The sequence below is a fragment of the Vigna angularis genome, chromosome 3, assembly GCF_016808095.1.
Source record: "Vigna angularis cultivar LongXiaoDou No.4 chromosome 3, ASM1680809v1, whole genome shotgun sequence".
NCBI classification, from domain to species: Eukaryota; Viridiplantae; Streptophyta; class Magnoliopsida; order Fabales; family Fabaceae; genus Vigna; species Vigna angularis.
In genome coordinates, this window is record NC_068972.1 from 7,187,716 (window position 1) to 7,210,163 (window position 22,448).

General features: G+C 32.8%; 1 protein-coding gene across 3 annotated transcripts; it reads right to left on the reverse strand.

The window, feature by feature from the left end:
• Positions 1-1,644: 1,644 nt before the first annotated feature.
• Positions 1,645-19,957, reverse strand: LOC108325961 (nuclear pore complex protein NUP214). 3 transcript variants are annotated; one of them, XM_017559136.2, is made up of 18 exons: positions 19,659-19,957; positions 19,359-19,573; positions 17,654-17,822; positions 17,094-17,240; positions 14,138-14,262; positions 13,318-13,430; positions 12,634-12,773; positions 10,599-10,764; positions 10,119-10,248; positions 9,875-10,040; positions 9,282-9,784; positions 8,903-9,055; positions 7,168-7,225; positions 6,407-6,540; positions 6,191-6,315; positions 4,485-4,827; positions 3,827-4,016; positions 1,645-3,742 (listed from the first exon to the last, which is right to left on the reverse strand). In XM_017559136.2, the coding sequence occupies exons 1-18, from the start codon at positions 19,849-19,851 to the stop codon at positions 1,803-1,805; spliced, it is 5,010 nt and encodes a 1,669-aa protein (XP_017414625.1). In that variant the 5' UTR covers positions 19,852-19,957; the 3' UTR covers positions 1,645-1,802. The 3 variants fall into 3 exon arrangements, with proteins under 3 accessions (XP_017414625.1, XP_017414624.1, XP_017414622.1); XM_017559135.2 differs by having other exon boundaries at positions 1,645-3,544; positions 3,617-3,742; positions 9,282-10,040; XM_017559133.2 differs by having other exon boundaries at positions 9,282-10,040.
• Between the last annotated feature and the right edge of the window lie 2,491 nt (positions 19,958-22,448).

The following is a 22,448-nucleotide window of genomic DNA, read 5'->3' on the forward strand; positions in this document are numbered from 1 at the left end:
GAGAAATGCATCAAAATAACTACAAACAAAACATCTTTCTTTTTAGCTCCCAAACAGAGTTCCGCACATTCTATTTTTGGAATAAAAGAATGCAAATTATAAGAGAAAATGACATTTATTAAATAGTTTGATTCTCTTGCCTCAAGCCCTAACACTCTCAAAGAATGCAATTTTTTATATTCCAGAATAGAAATTTTATATTTCGGTTACGTTTCAAAATATATTTTGTTTTATATTCTAAACTATACATTTTAAAATACAAATTTTATATTTCGAGTTATGTATTTTACAATATGTAAGTATTGATGTTTAACTAGATTATATATTCTGAAATGTAACACAATTCAGAACTTCCAAAAGATAAATTTAAAATTTTTAAACTTATGGAAGTGCACATGAAATTATGGGGTTGCAAGAAGAATTTATCTTTCATATTTTTTTATTACACTCTCTCAATTTTTAAGATAATGGCCATTTTACTTTTCATAAAGGTGACTTTTGGATTACTGGTTTCAACTGAAACAAGTTTTATAAATATTTTAAAACAATGTCCAGAATAGGATTTCATAAACAAGTTTTTTAGGTTACATGAGATGCTTTTTAAAATGAGTTTCAGAACAAGATTTCTAAAGCAAACTTTCTGGAATATACGAGATGTATTCTGAAATAATTTCTAAAATGAGTTTTCATAATAAATATGATACATTCCAGAACAAGTTTTCGGGAACAAACTTCCCATAGTTTTACTCACTTTCTCTTTTTCTTTCCCTCAAATAGTGCAATGACAATGAAGAACAAAGGTGTAGATGGAGATGCTGACAACAATAATGACATGGTGCAATAAGTATTTTAAGTCTTTTTTTTTCTTTTAGTGTAGGGAGTGCATGAAAAAAAAGAAGCCTGAAGTGTTTAATGATGTTGAAATCTAAAATGAAAAAAAGGCTTGTCATTTAAAAAGAAGGATATTGGCTACATTAAGCTTGGATCTATTCGGTATGGTAAAAACAACTAAGCTAAATTTAGCTTTTCATTTTTTAACTTATATACTATATTAATTTTAGTTAGTTTCCTTTTAAAGTGCTTAATTTTATTTTTCTAGTTCTAAAGTGAATTTTTTGCTTCTTTTAATTATTTTTAACTTTAAAAAATTTAATGTTGACATGTTTTTATAGTTTAATACTGTTTCTAACTTTTAACGAATTAAAATAAATTTACAGGAACTTGACGGACACTAAAAAAAATATAACGTGGTTAAAATAAAGGACTAGATATATAATTTAACCAAAAATAAAGAATTTTAAAATATTTGAGATTTGGATTTAAAGAGTATACAAAAATTTGAATAAAAAGGTACTATTAAGAGTTAGGATTTGTAAACGTAACTTTCTCTGTTTTCTTTGAACTTGTTTTAAATAAAATAAGAGAACATACATAACTTTTCATACCATTTATCTATTTTTGCTTCTGCCCAATAAAATATTGCTCCAAAATGAATTTTAACTGTTTCATTTGTTTATTACAAATCAAATCCCAAATATAATATGCTTTAACTAGCTAAATCGAGGTTGTTACTATTTTCAATTCTAAACATTTAAAAACAAGTTTTCCTTTTGTTGTCATTTCAAAACAGAACGCATCATAACCTTGACTACAAATTTCATACATTTCTCAGGGAAAAGTTAGAACACAATTGTTCATCATTAAAATCATCCCGTTTCTTAATATTGAGTTAGGCCGTAATTACTTTATGGAGCTTCACAGTATAAACTCTACTTGAGCATTTCAATCAGTATAACCTTGGACTACCTTCTCATCTGTGTGAATAGCTCAGGTGGCTTACTGCCGCCAGCTGCACCAAATCCACTATTCCCTTGGCTGCTAAATGCTCCAAAACCACCACCTGAACCAGCTCCAGCAAATCCTCCAACACCAGGAGGAGCAGCACCGGCAAATCCACCACCAGAAAATCCACTAGCAGGGGATGCAACACCAGCAAAGCCTCTGCCTGTTGATGCTATGCCAGCAAACCCTCCACCAATGGCAGTGTTAGTAGAACTACTTCCAGCAAATCCACGACCAAAACCACTGGGAGGGGAAAAACCACTTCCAGGTAAACCACTACCAAGCTGTCTTGATTGTCCAAAACCACCGAGTACTGATCCAAGAACCTGTTGCCCTGATCCAATTTGAGCTGGCTTCCCAAACCCACTAGGAGGAGCTTGATCAGGAACAGCTGCGCCAGTATTGAAGCCACCAGAGAATGCACCAGGATTTGTTGTCTGAGTTTGCGCAGATGACTGAGGGTTTGAGAAAGTAAAAGATGCTGGTTTAAACATCGCTCCATTACGAACAGAGAATGAAACTGTAGAGCTTGATAAACTAGTCGCTACATTATTAAATGAACCCCCAAAAGGATTTGACTTAGGCATTGATGGGTTAGGGCTTGAGCTAATCCCAAACCCGCCAAAACTTCCCAAACTAAGTTCAGCCGTGTTGTTACTTGTCTCAGGAGCTTCTTCCTCCATCTCATCCTCATGTGAAATTCCAACTTCCAAACCCTCATTTTTCCCACTTGAAGCACTAGCAGAAGAAAGGAAAGAAGTTGAAAACTGCAAGGGAGTATCAGAAGGTCGTGCAGCTTGAGAAACTGGGATTGCATTGAGATCAAAACTTGTTATATTGTTGGAGGAAGATTGATCGATAGTAGGACTGAATTTCCTTGTAGGTTCAAGCTTCAATTCAGATGCATTATTTACGGGTTCATTCGGTCTAGTGACTACTTCTGCAGCAGCGTCTGGATCAGTCTTTGAATTAGACACAGCAGCTGGTTGAATATCTGCTTTCAGTAGAGAAGCCGGTTGAATATCTGATTTAGATACGGAAGCTGGTTGAGTCTCTGACTTAAGTGGCCCTATGGAAGACTTAAAGCCAGGTGGGTTAGGTAGCGATGTCACTGTGTCTTTAGGTTTCTGATTAGAAAAGTGAAGAAAAGGTGATGAAGATGATGACATGGCAAGATTTGAATCCGTAGTGGTTTTCAAACTAGTCAAGCTATTTGATGTCACTGACGCTGCTACTGGCACTGCTGCAGATGGGACAGATGATGATGGTGGGGAGGATGATGTCTTAGCAGTCGAAGATGGCACAAAGTTAAATGAACCATCAAATGTGGGGACTGCAGGAACATTTTCCTTGGGCAGGCTTTTATCAACGTGGAATTCAGTAACTTTTCCCAGGAAGTGTGACGATGTAGAAGTAGTAGATGACTGTGTCTCAGATGACGGGAAGACTTTTCTCAAAGTCTCGGGAGTAAACGCACTAGAAGGTTTGTCTACGGTTGTGGAACTCGTAGCAATAGTCATTTTACTCTTTGTAATGGGCATTTCACTGGATATAGTCTGCATTGAAGGTGTTTCTGTGGTTGAATAGGTAGGTATTGATGATTTTTGAGCGATTTTCCAATGCAGGGTAGGCTTGTTTTCATTATTTGAAGCAAAATCAAACTTTTGAACAGTTGATTTTTCAGTAGCCAAATCTTTAGTCTCTGTGGAATAACCATGCACCATTGTTGGTGACAAATGGAATGCAGACTGTGGGGGTATGAATAAAGCATTACCTTTTGGCAAAACACTAGATGTACACTCTGAAAATTGAGTGGGTGCTCGGAGGCTGTCAGCAGGTATAAATGCCTTTGATTTTTCCGACACCTCTTCAAGTTGAAGATGAGAATTTAGAATGTTTGCTGCAAGTATATTCATAAAAAACTTAAGTGTCAGAAACTTAAACCATAAGTTAACAACCAGGTAAACAATTGATTGCAGCTCACCTTTCGTTTTAGAAGGGAATACAACTGAAGGAATTCTAGCATCTGTCTGACGAGGAGCAGATCCCTCTAACGTGGTAGCTTTTTTTTCTTTATTCATTGAATATAATGATTCTTTTTTATTAAGTTTCTGAAGTTCTTGCAGTAGCATCCTCTTGACGGTGGTCTTAGGAGGTTCAAAACAGGTCCAACTCTGCACCAAAATCGGTAGAAGTCACAAGTCACAATCATTAATCGAAGCAATATACCAGAACAACTACATAAGGACAATAAAGATCCTAATCATACTTAAGATAATTTCTAGGGACATGTTACATTTCCCACCACTATTTTCCCGAAGCAGTATTTTTATTTCACCACTCAAACACTCCAGTTAACTCACCTCCATTTTACTTATACAAATGAATAGTGATTTCCTTCAAATTACTAGACAGATGGAAGTTTCGGATAAAAATGTACGCACGAAAATACAAATGTACTAGCAGAAATATTTAGAACATGGTTATTATAATCAACAGAAGCAGACAAAAAATAGAAATATATTGTCAGTCTTTATTCAAACAACCAACTGAACAGCACAAACAAATCAGTTTGCTTAATTGTGGCATATTGATATGACCAAAACTGAAGTAATCCATAAGCAACTAACACATCAATATACCCGGTCAAGTGAGTCTCTTCTCCTCCTGGCCGTTTCCGGTTCACAACTCTTCACTGCACTGGTTTGATATCTCCTAGATTGATCTTTATTAACTGTCAAATCAGAAAACAGAATCTTCTTACTAGGTGGAGTCTTCATAAAACATTTCGTGTCTGGTGAGCCAAAAGCTTCCTCGTATGGAATTCCTATTGTTTCAAGTAGCTCCTTCAAATTCTTTCTTTCCTCAGTTTGAGACCTTAAACTCAACGCTGACATTTGTTTTGAAAGGCAATCAGAGAGATTTTCTGCAGCTACAAGCTGTGAATTGATTGCACTATGTAAACTATGCAATGACTGAACATATCTGCAAAGGGGAGGAAACTAAAGTCCAGTCAAACAGAAGATTTTAAAAAGCTTGAAGTTAAATGCCTACCTAGACACACAGGAGATTTCATAACAAAGAGAAACCAACCAGAAATGAAAATCTACTATTAATGCAATGCAAAGCCTTCAATCTCTCCAAATCCACAAAAAGAAGACTTCTAGACAAGCCATATGTAAAATTCCCAGAGAAGCTAAATGCAAATCTAACTCCCAGATAAATAAGAGCTAATGAATGGAATCTCAACATGGATTATGTGTGTCACATGGTTCGGGGATGGATTTTTGATCTTCCTGGTGATGGTGCTCAACTTGTGCTGAGTAGTTAAGTAGCAGAAAAATAAGCAAATGCAACAAAGAGCACAAATAAGGAGACATCAAGCAACATGAGTGTGTGCTGGACAAGAAAAATACAAAGGCGAAGTAAATTAATAGTGCAGGCATTTCAGATTGTAAAAAGCACAAACCAATGTTCACTTTTATGTTGTTGCATCGCAGTGAAGCAAATCATTCAATGTTTTATATTCATACTTCCCCTTGGAAGTGTGTTTACCTAATTGTCCATGTGGATGAGAGTAATTTTTTGAAATGATGCTGCTAAAATCGCTTAACTAAAAAAATAGTTTTGCTATACTCCACTTTTCCTTTCTTGTATGTACTTGTTAGATATATTGTATTGCTATGAGAATTACAATTTGGAAATGTCACTCAAATAAATATGGTTACTTATATGTGACAATTAAACTACTATTCATATCAATTCTAATCTTGTTTTTCACAAGAGGACCAAATACATTCAAATTGATTGTCATTTCATTCGAGAGAAGATTGTATTTGAAGATATTAAAACTGAGTTCATAAAATCAAATGATCAACAAACATTTTCACCAAGTCTTTACAGAGACCAAGAATTGATTATATTTGTAACAAGCTTGGTACATATGATTTATATGCACCGGTTTTAGGCAGCGTTAGATATATTGCATTTTATGTTAATTAGGAAAAATGTCCCTATGTTAATTATGTTATTTTTTAGATATTCATTTGTATTTGGGCTTAGCCCACATTCTCTGTATTATAAATACATTACTATATGTCTATTTTCTACACAAGAGAGATTAACCCTATACCTAATTTTTCACTATATTCAATACTTGCAAATTATGTCTATTAACAAGCCTATCAGTTCTGGTATCAAGAGTAGTATCTCTTCCAATTAGTAAGTGATCAGTACTACTACAGATTACTTAATGGCAACAAGACAAATGATCGGACCACATCTATACATTCAAATTGCATGAACATCTTAAGAGTTACAGTGCAAAATTTATTACAAGTTATTATACCTCGAAGGTCCATATCTATTTTGGGAAGGTCCATGACCCATGCCCCGGCCACCATTTTGACTGAATTTATTCAGTTCAAGGGCATTGAAATGCCTCTCCAATTCAATTAATTGATTGGTCAAATCCTGGAATAAGGATTGAGATAAACTTGTCATAACATAGATCACAATATATGCTGTCGTTTTAGCTGAATTGGCAAATTATAACCCATAATACCTGATTCAGACTCAATATATGCTGTCGTTTTAGCTCAAGTTCTGAATTCAACTTTTGCCTATTCCATAGATCCCAATATCGGCTATCAGAAGCTTGCTTATATACGCCCTCCAAATATATTTTTCTTGCCATAACTGTAATCCAAACAGATAACCACTTAGGTCGAATGGAGAAAATGTCTTATGCCATTTTGACAACAAAAAGAATACATGTAACAATAAAAGTGGGATGTCACTCGGGACAGAATATAATTTTTCTAACAAAAAATGTTGTTTTACTTTGTTCACAAGATAAAGCAAGAGACTGAGTTTGAGCCCCTACAAAATATATAATTTAAAACATGTTGACAAATTTTTATGGTATCAATTTACATTTGAATACAGATCAGACTGAATCCTCAACTATTTTGACAAGGCACAGATCTTTAGATGATTCAGCCTCCTTTGAAGACTTGATGGAAAACTTTTAAAGGCCCAATGGTGAAAGTAATGATTTCCAGAAGCCTGTTAAAAACGACTGTATTTTACATTGACCAAAAGTATAATTTAGCATATATGGAATCTTTTGGATATTTGATATTTTAGCAGATACACCAGTACAAAAAAATTCTAGACAAATTACTCACCATTTTGCAATAAAATATTTTTATTTTTTATTAAATATAGACAGGTACACTAATAGTATACTAATATTACTGAATTGATGTCACCAAACAGTTAAATTCGTTAACAATTCCGCGAAAAAATACTGATAAAGATTACCTCGTATTGTCTTGTTAAGAAGATAATGAACTTCCTCGTGATGTTCATCCACTTGGGACTGAAAAGTTAAGGGGATATAATTTGAATATTAGAATAACTAGGATAACGGAAACAAAACAGACACGCATGAGTAGTAATGACATTAGAAAAAAAAAATCTGAATTATAATACATATATAAAAGGCATAAACACTAATCAGTTGTCCATTATAATCCAATATAAGTTGTGAAAGTTCAGTACACTCATAAAAAAATACACTACGCATGTAAAAGAAGAAACCATTAAAATAATTGAATGGAAAGAGAGATAATGAAACACTATTTACGCCTAAAGCTAATGAATCGTAGGACAAAAAGAAAGATAAAAATAGTAAGCAAGAAAACACAATAAAATTCTTGGAACACTTGAGGGGCTTAAGTATATCTAGAATACATTGAGACATCACAGCTGCATAGCATAGGCAAATACAAATTCAGCTTGTTTTGTAAACTGTAGTCTTTGCAAATATAACAAACCAACATCTCCAGAAAAGAAAAAAGAAATATGGAAAAATGTTAAGGAATAACTAAATCAAAGTTTCAAAAAAAACAAAAAACAAAAACAAAAAGGACAAGTTTGTAGGTCACCAAATAGGTTACAAAAATAGATAACCATTAGTAGTTTTCTAAGACTATTGGAAAAACTATTATCATGCATTGACTTCAAAAACCAGTTTTGTGTAGATGAGTTTCCTCTACCAGAAACTACTTAAAAAGAAATTAGAAAACATTCAAACAATAGCAATGGACATTGGTGGTCCATTCCCTCTACAAACCAAAACGGAAACTCCTGAAAAATACCGAGTTGAACAGCACAGTGACACAAGAATCTTATTCAATTCCTCCACATTTATGAAGACATCAGAGTATTGTCTCCACAATGTATTTTGGCACCATATGATAACTAGAATACATGGTTAAAATTAATTAAGTTGATCATACACATAACACAAATATTGGGGTAAATGTCAATTTTAGGTTTTGATACTGCAGGAAACCATTTGTATGATCCTAATTGGTAATGCAGTCCATACAAGAATTCACTTTAGGAGTTTTGGATATCCTAATAAATTTATCAAGGGAATCTTTTGCTTTATTGGGAGAATGAGTAAAGAAATGAAAAAGGACACTTGTAAACTATTAGGAAGGTCAAGAATCCAAATTCTCCTATACAAAATAGAATAAAGAACGTTGTTGGAAAACTGCCTGAATTGTGGTAACCCTTGATCTATTGTTGACTTGCATTGGCCACGCTCCAGGTTGGTAGTCCGAGACATAAGGGGGAGTGTTGATAAGTCAGCTTAATTTTGGCCACTAGCCTGCCTTAGTTGCAGCATCTCTTAATAGCAAACCTCCAAAGTGGTGGTTTAGTCACACACCAACTAGAGATGTCACTTAAATAGTTCATAAAACTAGGAAAGTTTTGATTTTACAAGCTACTTAGAGGGATTAAAATAGACCCTAAAGACTAATTTCTAAGAATTGTCATTTTCTAGGAGAAAACAAATTGCTTGACTTTGTTACTTCAATTATTGAGATTCCAATAGAAAAAGTTCTAGGAGATAAACACCGACAAAAGTTTCATCCCACAAGGTAAAATTAGTCACAGGAGCTGCAAGACATCATGGAACTCTGTTTAAGACGCCTAAAACTTTAATAGAAACTAAACATGATTAATATATCACTGGAAACATCACCATTAATAATTTGCATTTTTTAGACAAAGCATCCATGCCTAGCTCCACTTCTTCAATTGAACTTTGTAGTGACCTTGTGCAAGCATCTTTGAACCCACCAGCCACTTCTATTGATCTCAAAAGTAGATCCAATTCTTTAGTCATCTCATTAATCTGGCAGAAAGAAAGGGGAAAAAAAAGGGCAAGACGATCAGGACTCCTTGCAGAATTTAATACCAGAGAGGAAAAATACATTACAGGACAATCAGGACTTCCTCCTTACAGCATAAAAGACTAGATAAAACAAGAAAGTAATATATCTCCATCATTAATGCCTTCTTAGAGGCACAAGATCTACCATTTATATGTTGAAAGCATGAAAGATTTCCAGAAATAGTACATTGCCAAACTGTTTGGATAAATCAGAACTGGATATCCCAAGCTTAGTTGAAGTTCCATGCTGCTCATTTGAAGGAAGGAATTTCGTAGCAGAAGACTTCATAGCTGCAGTATTACTGTCAGATGACAAATGTGAACTGCTATTCAACGCTGGTAGCATATTTCCAGCTACTAAAGGAGATAGTTGTCCCCTATTCTGAGCTAGCTTACTGGTGGAGTTGATGGCTGGAGATTTATTCATATCCTGTACAACAAAGGGTTTTCCACCTATAATCCCAGAAACATTTGTGGCACCCATGGTATACTTTCTATCTTGAAAACCCACACCATCAGCGTAGCTAGAAGCTGAAACTGAAGACACATGTGACTCTTTTGGGAATGAAAATTTTTCACCAGGAAATAGATTAAAAGCTCTCTGCGAGTCCCGTGAGCTATTTCCTGTCCACAGCTCCCTGGTCTTCTCAGTAGTTTCTGGTAAACCAGAAGAAGCAGAATGATTGTTCACTGTTAAAGAACCAATGTTAGTTCCAAGGGCTGCAGTCTTTTGACCTAAGATCTTTTGTGGTTCACCTGAACCAAATGGATTTTGATTACCAGTATCTTGATTCGCATCTACAACAGAAACAACTTGTTGTTCATTAGACGATAGACTCTGTGAATTTGCCACTAATTTCACTTCTGAGTCCTTAGTATCAGAACATGTTATTTGTTGAAGACTGCCAGAGGGCTTGGCCATCAGATTCCCATTAACCTCAAAAGTCTGCACAAAACTCTATCAATAAGTATTCAATAGAATAACTCTTCCATTTTAAATTCTAAAATTAAGAACCAAAAACACCTTATCTTCCTGCTTCTGCAATCCCTCAGAAAAAGTGCAACCTTTATCTCCTGGATGGCTTTCTAGAGAAGTATTTTCATAATTGTGCAGAACAGAAACAATCTCCGGTGAATCTTTATTTCCTGCAAGACTAATGATAAAATCTATTCAACTTTTGAAGATAGAAAATTTTGAAGCACAAGAAGAAAATTAAACATAAGACACTGTATTTCCAAAAACAACTAAAGTTTGAAAGAAATCATCCAGAAGTTAGTGTGTAAAAAGGATGATGCCACTTGACAGTAGGATGATAACCTGGTCATGAATTACAACAAGAATATAACTACTTGAACTAACTCCTAACTACCTGAACAGAAAGTTAGTCACAGGATACAACAGTCAAACACCACGTAACAGAAATATACTGAACACTGGCTACAGGAGTAAAACTATACTCCAATACTTGTGAATGGAAATAAAAGAGAATTTCACAAAATTTACCTGGCAACATGAAACATGACAAGTTTTCCTTCTAATGTAAGACATACAAGAACACAAATTGGTGAAAGCTCTGTCATTTCTTCCACACCCAGTTGAACTCCAACTTTTTGATAGATTGAAACATTATCAACGCATAGCCCCACTAGTAAATTATCATCACCATTTTCTGGAAAAAAGTGAATATACAAACTTAGGTAAGTGCAAATGAAACAAAGCTTATTTGTGACAATCAAGCTACACTTCACATTACATCAAACCTAGTCTTCCATGAAAACCGAAACACGTTTAAATTGATTATCACTTTGTTAGAGAAAAGGTGCTCTCTGAAGAAATTACTACTGATTTTGTCAACTCTGGCAATCAGCTAGCTGACATATTCACTAAGTCCCTTAGAGGCCCTCAAAATGAATACATTTATAACAAGCTTGGTGCATATGACATGTATGCTTCAGCATAAGGGAGAGTGCTAGAATGTAATCAATGGTTACAAATTTGTAGGAAATTAACAGTTACATGATCTAGGAAATTAGGATGATTGATTCCTAATTATTAGGTGTTTTTATTAGAATTGATTCTGTAAAATAGTATAAATACATATTGTGTGGTCTCATTAGACACAATACATTCAGAACATATACAATTCTATAGAAACCAAAGATTAGCTTCAGGTTGAGCCACAAAACCTGAGATCCAAAATATTAAGGTTGTTTCTTCATGTACCACCATACTTTCTAGTAGCACCCAATCCTTTTAAAATGACTGAAGTGCCCCTTTTTTGTGTTATTTTCTAAATTAGGTTTCAGATCCCAAAATCCAAAATTGTGTTCTGGATAAAACGATCGTAGTAAATAAGGGTGATAACTCTGGATTACATTATCCAGAAAAAGTGAACCCCTCCAAAACAATTCATCCAGAAAACATTTTTGTTTTCAAATTAGGTAAGCTGGAACAGTCTCTTCATATATAGCATTAGAACAGAAGCTTTTGTAAAAACTTGCTCTTGAGGTAATACATAACAAGCTTCCTGTCGGTTGGAGGAACCTAAAACCATGGGCAAGAGAGAGAGTTGGTACAATCTGGTGAAACTATCAGGCCTAGGTCGATGGTTGGCAAAAGCCCCTACTTCTAGAGGGAACATCCTGTGGAGCCAAGAGATGTGTGTTGTTGAATTCCACCTTGCTCGTGCAGCACACCTTCTGGGTACAAATCTTTTCCCAAATGTCAACCTCGTGATGTTGTTGAACGCCACATCCCCCAAGTACTTATTCACCGTTATTCCCTTCCCCGAAATTCTCTACCCAAAGACACATTAAAGAAAATTTGGAAGTTGCAACTTAATTCTAACATAAACATTTGAAGAGTCCAAAGCAATATCACTGACAGATGCATTTAACTGCCTGGTGAACCACCAGTGCACCTTGTGTCTCTAAAACTTCTAACTATAGACGTCTAAACCTCTTTCTTACAATTGTTGCATCAGAACTCAAAGCAATATTCAATGAAGAACTCTTTGGCCATACACCTAATTTAGGTAAGACGAACTGGAGCAAAGCAGATCATTTTTAAAGTAGATCCCACCAGAAGACTAGCTGAGGGAGTTGAAAGTTGTGATAGGAACTTGGGTGTGGTGGAGTGCTTAAGTCTCACGTCAAGTTGTATGACACGCTTAGTGGAGTGTTTGATTGTTTGTTTCTACCCCTTTGGAGTATTTATGTATTTGGTTCTCCCCCTAAAACATCTAGCTTTTAAGGGTGTGTTCCCCAAGTGATGGAGTGAATATAATTTTCATCCAGTGATGTTCTCTCCTTTCCTAACATTTTTTATCAAGAAATCCACAGATAAAAGGTTTTTATTGGAAGTAACCATTGAATGAATTGTTATCATTTAATGTTGTACTTTCCTAGTGATTGGCATTCTCAATTCTGTTTTGGTGTTTCTTTTAATGCAGTACCCTTTTTCCTCCAAACTTCCTCTGTTATATTACAAATGACACCATAATGTTATATTACAAATATTGTTTGCAATCTTGAAGTACCTTGAAGTTCAATTCTTGGAACCCATTTATCTCGTTCAATATCAACAATTGCAGCTTCACTCTTGTCATCATCTGCTGACCAACCAAGTAATATAATGTGCTGATCTGTATTCTTCAAGTTGGCATTGATTGCAAGTTGGCTGTTGTTATTAAGGAAAAAAAAAGGCTATCAGTTAGCTCACATTCCCAGGTTGCTCAAGAGAGAAATTTAACAAAATTCAAGGAATGTAAAGAATGACATTGATTATCAGTAACACGTTTTAGAGATGCAGCAAACAAAAACACAAAAAAGACAACCAAAATATTTTTACCATGAGGCATGCCTAGAGTCTTAAAGAATGATTAGGTTACAATCTAAGAAGACCCAAAGTTTTATAGCTTGCAATGAAATATGAAGAAAATACAGACAAATAACTAATAAGTCATATAGAAAATAATGAATGATTGGTACTGGGTTCAAAAACCGATTTAGATTTGGCTTTGAACTTTCAGCCTAAAGCATGCAGCAGAGAACTATCTATCTCAGGATACATGTATCAAAGTTTATAACCAGACTTAAAAGTAAAATTATGACACCAAACAGATAGAAACCATATAAGAAACAGAAACAAGAAAAGGCAGAAAACAAACTAAAAATGGATAAGGATATCAGGAAACATCAGTAAAGAAATACAGAAGATTTACCATTGGTTTATGTACACCGATAAAAGGTAAGGCCCACTTCCCACTGGTACAATATCATCAATTAACCCTTGGTATATATCATAGAAGGATTGAACAACTAATTCAGAACATTTCTGCATGAGAAAATACAAATTTAGAATTTAATGCTCATGAAAACAAATAGCTGTAACTTTAATAGGGTACCCCAGAACTCGCTTATGAAGCCCAGATACTCAAAAAATGGAATAATATTAGCATCATAACTGTCTTAGATACCAATGCTTCTAAAGATACATATCCAAAAATTGCCAACTTCTTTATTTAATTTAACCTTTTTGAGATACTTTCTCAAATATCTTGGCTACTTTTGAAATGCTTACAGATAGGTATCGCAAAAGCTTGCCTTAATGCTTTTTTAGCAGCCATATTATTCCTCATGCTATGAGAGGAATTAAAGTGCATACTTTATTCATAATCTTTTGAAGAGAAACAAAATAGATCCAAAAATAACTAGATATTTGTTTTACGTGCATTCTAAACTTCAACATTTATCTAGTAAGAAAATATGAAAGGTATCATTCAGAAAACCCATACAAGGTGTGGGACATTAGGATAGTCTAGCAAACCTTGCTATGATAGGCTCAAATACCATCTTACAAAATGGTTTACAGGCAATTCAATCCTACAAAACCAGCATGTAAGACGAGGATTATCTCTACTTATATACTATAGTTATTAATTAGTCAAATCTTTAGTCAATGTTTGATCTCTATTACAGTAATTAGTCAAAATCGCATTAATGATAAAAACAAAAAATATATTGTAAGAATTTTGCTCTTACATCATTAATTTCACCATGTCGGCTTCTAATAACTTGGACAAGATAATTTTCCTCCTTGCCATCTTCAGTAACTTGAACGCATCCAATTACAATAGAATCAGGTCGAATGCACTTTACATAATCAACTGGTACAATTGTTCAAGAAAGACTCGATTATACAATGCACATCATAAAAACAACACTATAAAACAACAAAATTCAAGCAACAAGAAGACAATTAAATTTCATGGTGAAAATGATAATCTTAAAATTTAATTAAATTTCAATATCTAACAAATTTTTATATTCCAATCCCTATTTAAATAATATTCTTTTCAATTTTTTTACTCACGATCTTTCTAATTTTCTCCTTCTTTGTTCCTTGTCTCTCAGTCTCTGACTGTGTTATTCATTGTTTCCAACAATAAATAACCATATTAATACTATGACCACAAAAAGATATTCCCCTTGTAAGCCAGTTTTATTTACACTCAATTATTTGTTTGATTTGTTACCAATTCAGTAGGAATCCTTATTTTAAATATGTAATTTTAATGTTATCGTGATTGCTTACTTACAGATGTTTTTCATAATTTTAAATAAAATTTAATCTGGTTATGTTTTTATTCTAAGTATTTTTAAGAAAGTATTTCAAAAAAGTAATAGCATAATTGAATTTCTTAATTTTTAAATTTAATGAATAAAATAATTATAACTTAATAAATAAAGTATTTATGAAAATATAAAACGTGGGATTTTTTGTGGAACCTATTAAGGAACCCATAAAGAGTTGGATAGGAGAGAGAAGTTCTTATAGAGATGCTTAACTTGAAAAATGAGAGAGACGTGAACATTGATCCATTTAGGGTATCACTACTTTCTTGTTGTGGCTACTATTTGTTGTAATTAGAGGAAAATCTTTCTAATTAGAGAACATATATGTAGAATCTTCCTAATTAGAAAAAAATATATGTAGAATCTTCCTAATTAGAAAATATTTGTAGAATCTTCTAGTTCATTTTTTAGTACATTGTTTCCTTATTTCCCTTTTTTAGTATATTGTTTCCTTATTTCCCTATCTTTGTCTTTCTCAAGTTTTAACCGTTCACCACAACATCTACACACATTAACCCATTGACACAAGCCTTCTTCTCATGTCATGAAAGTCCCATGGGTTGAAGCAATCAACCCAGATTTGGTTTGGAAAATTTAATCAGACGATGCAAAGGTTTGGATTGAAACAAAACAAGGAAGATCATTTAGTTTTTCATTGTCATACTTCCCCTAGAAAGTATGTTTATCCAATGGTCCATGTTGATAATATAGTTTTTACAAGAAATAATGTCACTGGAACAGTAAACTATAAGAGCACTTATTCATACATTTTTATACCAAAGACATTAACTATATAAAATACTTTCCTGGCATTAAAGTGACTCAGTTAGAGGAAGGAGTTGTAATTGCACATAGAAAATATACTCTTGATATCTTGGAGGAGACAGGGTTGGAAAACTGCCAAGTCCATTGACAGTCAGTCCCATGGATCTAAATCAAAACCTAACGGTAGACCAAGGTGAAACTTTTACAGATCCATAAATATATATGAGGCTAGTAAGAAAACACATTGATCTCACTATTAGAAGACCTGATATTTCTTATACAGTTGGAGTTGTTAGTCAATTAAGGAAATATTCTTACATTGACCACTAGGATGTTATGATTCGCATTCTCAAATATGTCAAAAACTCCGATATAGGGATTAATGAATTATAACTAGGGAAACACTCAAATCTTAGGGTATTGTGAAACAGAATGAGTTGGTTGTCCCAGTGACAGTAAATTCATCATAATTAAGTATTCATTGGAAGAAAAATAATCTCCTAGAAGAGAAAGAAACAAAGTATGGTTTCCAAATCTAGTGCAAAGGTTGAACATAGATACTATGGCCACTTTTGAACTTGTGTGGAATAAACAACTCCTTCAAATGTTAAAATTTTGTGAAAAGTAGACAAAGTTGTATTATGATAATCAGGTAGCCCTTCATATTTTCTCCCATCCAGTGTTTCATGAGTGTTGGAAAGTCCCACATCGAAGAGATAAGATGAGTTCAGAATATATAAGTAGATGCAAACCTCACCTTACAAGCCGATTTTGCAAGGTTAAGTTAGACTTAAAATCCACTTCTTAACATGGTATTAGAGTCAGGTTAGATCTATCTTAGCGAGATTTGTTGTTTGTTGGGAATATTGTTCCACCCGCTATCAGGCCGCTATTGGACAACTCATTAGTGTCTAGTCTCATGCTCAAGATGTATATGCCTTGACATGAAAGGGGTGTGCTGAAAATTTTACATCAACTAGAATAAAACCAGTTTAAAGTATATATACAGGTGCAAACTTCACCTTACAAACTGGTTTTGTGGGGTTGAGTTAGGCTTAAAGTCTAATTTTTAACAATGAGAACCAAACACATAAAGATTGATTGTCATTTTGTTAGGAAAAAGTTGACGTCCAACTCAATACTGAACTTATCAGCTCTAATGACCAGCTTGTAGGGATTCTAACTAAATCTTTAAAGAAGGCTTATAATTAAGGTTATATACTCCATGATTGGTATGTAAAATATATGCTCTAGCTTGAATGGAGTAATAAAGTAATTGTTTACTATTTAATGAACAACTTTATAATGCTGTTTTTTTGGATGTATCTAGCTTAAGGGTTAAGAATCATTCTTGACCTCTTGATGAGTGGATTAAACCTTCATATATTATTTTAAGGAGCCAAAAGTATGGATCTTTCTTTTCATATATTTTATAAAACATCATTTTGATAAACTTGTTGAATAGAAAATGAATTTAACAAGTATAACAAGAAATTTTAGACATAAATAAAAAAAATGTAATTAATACACGATATATCCATATACACATACATGCATACATATATACACACATATCAATGAAACAAAGAATCCAAACCTTTTATACTATTATTTGCTGCAGAATCACCAATCCATGATCCAAAGGAGAGTGAAATTGAAACTCTTTCTTCAAACTCAACTGATAAAATGCTTAGAACACTCTTACTTGCAACAGCAACAAATGAACCTTTCATACCCCAATCAACTTCACAAAGAGACAAACTACAATAAGTAATTCAGAATGCCACGATAAACGAAAAAATGTTGTGGACCAGACATATGATTGGAATATCACAATGCCCACCAAACACCCTGCTCTATTCAGATATTGCATGAGACAAGGGAAAGAAGAGAGACTTCTATGCATAGACATAGCCAAATGCAGATTTTAACTCATTACCTCCCAACCATGAAATATACAAACAAAAAGGCAAAAAGGTAAAAAAAATAATAATAACTAAAACTATGAAATACAGATAAACAAACACATTCACACACTGATATATAACATAGTAACCTATTCATGTTCCAAATTCTACATTGATATATAAAACATTAACACATGGGCAATGGGACATAAAAATATTCATGTGGTAAGTGAAAAACTAAGAAGCATACCAGCATCAACGTTGTCCATCACTTGTTTAAGTGGAAAACCAATCTCTCCGTGATATAGTTTCCCAGTATTTGAAAGAACAATGTAAGAATTTTTTTGTGTTGTTATCCAACGCATGTCCTTGACCAAGGCTGAATCGTCGAGTGAACAGGAAAAGGATTGCTTAACTTCCTAAACAATTGGAATAAATAATAAAGTTCAATAGGTATAAAATAATTCAAGTATACAAATTGTATTTTAAATAAAGATATAAAGCATACAATTTATATATTTCCACTATCCTTATATCTAAACCTTTTCTTTTAAAGACAAGAGAAAAGGTGAGAGTGACAAAAATAAGAGTGCTAAGATGCACACAAGAAATAATAACAAATTGTTGAAGATCCCACGTCAACTAAAGATATGAACAAATTATAGTACATAAGTAAATACAAAGTTCATCTTATAAAACAGTTCTATAGGTATTGAGTTACGATCAATCCCAAATTTTAATACGGCACTATAATCTTTATCAATGGTTATTGTTGAATCTATCTTCTCACCGACTATTGGATAACTATTAGATCACATGGTCTAGTTCTATACTTGAGATATTCAATCATTGGCATGAAGGATTTTCTGGAATGTCACATTGTTCAATATTATGACCAAATTAAAGTATACAAGTAAAATGCAAACCTCACCTTACAAGCCATTTTTATAAAATTGATTTAAACCCAATTTCAAACTAAGGAAAATGATTTTATCTGAGGAGAGATTGGTGTGGCACCAAATGAGGAAAAGAAGGTAAAAAATAATCTAAGGTATTTGGACACAAAAAAAAGGTCCCAAGACAAGAGGACTCAATGAAACTAGTAGATTACAAAAATTTTAGTACTACAAAGAGGAGACAGAGAGAAAAAAAGGCATAAGAAGAAGTTTTCAAGAAGAATGTCCAGGTTATAACATTGTGAAATTTTGGTCATTGAGTTAAATGGCATCACTTAATCCATGTAACTGATATCACATAATAGGACAGATATTTGTTGTTGTTGTTTTCAAAAAATAATACAGTGGGTAATGGAAGAAGAACAACCGTTGGAAGGAAATGATTGAAAAAAAAAATGTCTCCTTAAACATCACTGAAGGGAATATTTATGTTTCAGAAAGACTAGTTACTATCAGTATTGCCTATTTTTTGCTGATATTCACCAATTATTTATAACACAATTAGCAAGTTTGATGAATGGACGTGTGATATAGAAGTTTGGAAATATTTGATGTAGATATCAACCAAAAGGTTGTACAACAACTACTGATTTTTATCATCTCTAAATTCAAGTCTAAGATTCAAACAAAACACTAAAAGGATCAAGACACCAAAGCCTTTACACCAGACTATGGGGCAAAGGATAGAATGAGGATACCCTCAAGCACTTTTGGTTAAGATTACCTGAGTTATTTCACACGTTGTCATTTAGCTTTTGTTGCATGTATTTTTTACAAGCCAAGAGTTTAATTAGCTTCTGCTCCAATAGTAGTATTAGAAATTATTGTAAACTGATTTAGCACATTTAGATTTTAAAATATCGGCAAACTCAGATACTTATTGTTATACTTGATAGCTGTTGATTAGTCCCTGAGCAAAGTTCTTTATTAAAGAAAATTAAAACCACTGATTATACCAACTATGAAATAATCTCTGAACAAACTCGAAAAATAATGTACCTTGTTCAGAAAGCTTTCAACAGAGTAAAACCGAATATCTCCGGACAAAGAAGTCACAGCAGCCAGTGTCAAATTATCTGTGGAAAGAGTCAATGATCGTATCCTCCCAATAGAAACATCCACAAGACTCAGTTGCTGCACGGGAGAGCCATTTCTCTTCTCCTTAAACTCGTTTGCAGAATCAATAAGGTCCTTTGTCCTCACAACGAAAAAACCTAAACCACAAAAATCAAAAGTAAATAACATTCAATAAAAAAAATTGTGTTTAATTGAACAAGCAGTTTTAGAGTTTCAAATTACCGCAAGAATGAGCCACAAAAGTGAGACGAAAGCGCTCAGAGATGGCAATAGCCTGCGAGGGAAGGGTTTCAACTTCAAAATTGAAGTCGGAGCTTTTCAACGGAACAGCCTCACCGACTTTCACGAAGAAGTAATCTGTGCTACCGATTATTTCTCCTTCAACCTCTTCGGGTTCAATTTTTGTAGGACTCATTTTCTACTCACGAGAGTGAAGCAATGTGGAGAAGAAGTGAAGAAGGAACCTGAGAGAACAAATGCGATAATAAAAGAGGCTCTGTCTTAATTTCCTTAGTTAGGGCTTGTTCAATAATTCAAATTTAAAAGCTTATTTTATAAGAAAAAAAAAGTATTTAAATACAATATTTTGTCTGATATTTTTCTTTTAATTTAAACCTGTTTCTCGCATTCTCTTCTTTGGTTTTCAAGATGTCATAATATTGTTTTTATAAATTTAAAATAGGAATAAAATTAAACTAAGACATAAAAACTGTTTTCACAGCAATAAATATATTTATATATTTACATGGGAGGTGGAAACATGATCCAAGGATCTTCTATATTTAAAATTACATAAATTATATAATATGATGACATATATTTATAATTTAATAAAACATATACAATCTGTATGTTAATTAAATTATTAACTTACATAAATTATAGAATTATGAAATTATAAAATAATATATTAGTTATATATCTATATAAATATGAACCATGCATAAGGTACATGATTATATAGATTTATAATTTATATAAAATTATAATTTTACAATTAAACAATAACTTACGGAGAGTTGTTAATATTGTAAACAAATAAAAGTATACTTAAAAATTTTCAATTTTTGAAAATTTACAAATTTAAACTAAAATTTTTGTATAAGTTTAGATTATAACAAATTTTATTAAATTACAAGAATTTATAAAGAAATAATAAAATTTAATCTATTAAAATTTATAATTTTATGAAAAAAATGTGAAAGGATATTTTATAGTAAGGCTCTATAAAATACTTCCGATGAAAAATATTTTTTAAGTATGAATTAAATCAAGTTGCCTTATAAAAGCTATTATCTGTATAAAAGTGAAACATTTTCTCTCCTCTAACATCTCTATAAGTTTTTTACTCATCTATCTGCTTGTTTGAAGAACGGATTACTTTTGACGGTGAGCCCTACACTTCTACTCAATTAGTTTGCTGAATAGAGTAAAATTATATTTTGCTCTCTTTAATTTTTTTTAGAAATTTTGGTTGCATGTGGGGGGTTTTTGGAGTTGCATGTGTTGTTTAATAACTCTAGATGAATCCACGGGAAATTATGTATTTAAATTTGATGTGATTCTTGAATGAAATGAATGATAAATTTCTGATTGTGAATGGTTGAGTTGTGTATATTCTTTAGTTTTGCTGATGATTGATAGTTGTGAGTGGTGAAATTGTTAATTTGGTAAGTGAAGTAAATGATATTTGTTTGATGAGATTAGGGAAAGTTTGAGAAAGAATGTATAAATTTAGATCACTGGACTACAAATTTTACTATTTCAAATCAGTATAATCTGTTTTGATTTGTGAAAAGAAAGAAAAATTAACTTTAAGACAAACTGAATAAATTTAGACATCTTTTATGAGATTTAAATTATGTAAATTCATTGAACAAATGTTTTACTTGTTGAGCGATATCATAATTTATTAAAGTCAAAGAGACGGGGTGAGATTTTTCGGTTGAGCGATAATGTTTTTAAAGAACGTTACAGAAGTAAAAGTGTTTCACTCGTTAGACAACATAAGACTCGTGGAGCGAATTTGTGAAAAATCGTCCTTATGAGTTTTATTTATTGAGTGAGCAAAACACTTGTTTGGCAAATTTGTAAGGATTTTATCTGTATTCGTTTGTTAGTCAAGAGATGTCTCTTAACAAGAAATGAGTTTTTCAAATGAGATGGTTTATTGGTATTTTTAAAAAAATAGATTTGGAAATTCTTTAGATATAAATGTGATAATAGCATGTGAATAGAAATATAATGTATATGAATGTATTATGACGAGAGTGAAATGACTTTCAAAGAAGAAAGTATTTCAGTTAGTTGAATTTAGGATGTATTATATAAGAATTCAATTAAGTGAATATTTTTGGACTTTACTAAGTATTGTGACTTAGAGTCGATAGAAGTTTGTACTACGAGCATTGATTTGAAAAATAATCTATTTGATGAGTCAAAGCAAGTTAAACCTATCAAATGAAATGGACAGAAATCTCATCACAGTGTTGAGTAAAGCCCGAGTATTAAAAAAATCTATTAGGATACATCTGACAAGTGCATAGTCTTTAGTAGAAATTTATAGGTGGTCTAACTAGATGTGAAAAATGAATGAGTTGTTTGAGATTGGTTCTTTATATTAATATTGGATTTGTTTATGAATTTTATTCCTTTTCACACGGAAATATGTTTCTAATTGATATGATCCTGTAATTACACGGAAACAGGGGATAATACATGTAAGGACTCTAGCTCAAGAGTAGAGTAAATAATGGAAATTATAAATTATATAATTTATGTAATAAATGTATCAAATCAAACTATATAGATTTTATACTAAAATTATAGAAAAATATTAAAATTATATATTTAAACTATATTTGTGTGGGCGCACTTGTGTTTAGAATAGGAGATAATCGAAGAAGACAAGTTTGGAATGTGAGGTAACCGGAGGAGACATGTTTGGAATAGCAAATCAAGAATTACAGTTTCACAAAACTATTGTACTGCATCAGTCAGCCGACGACGTTA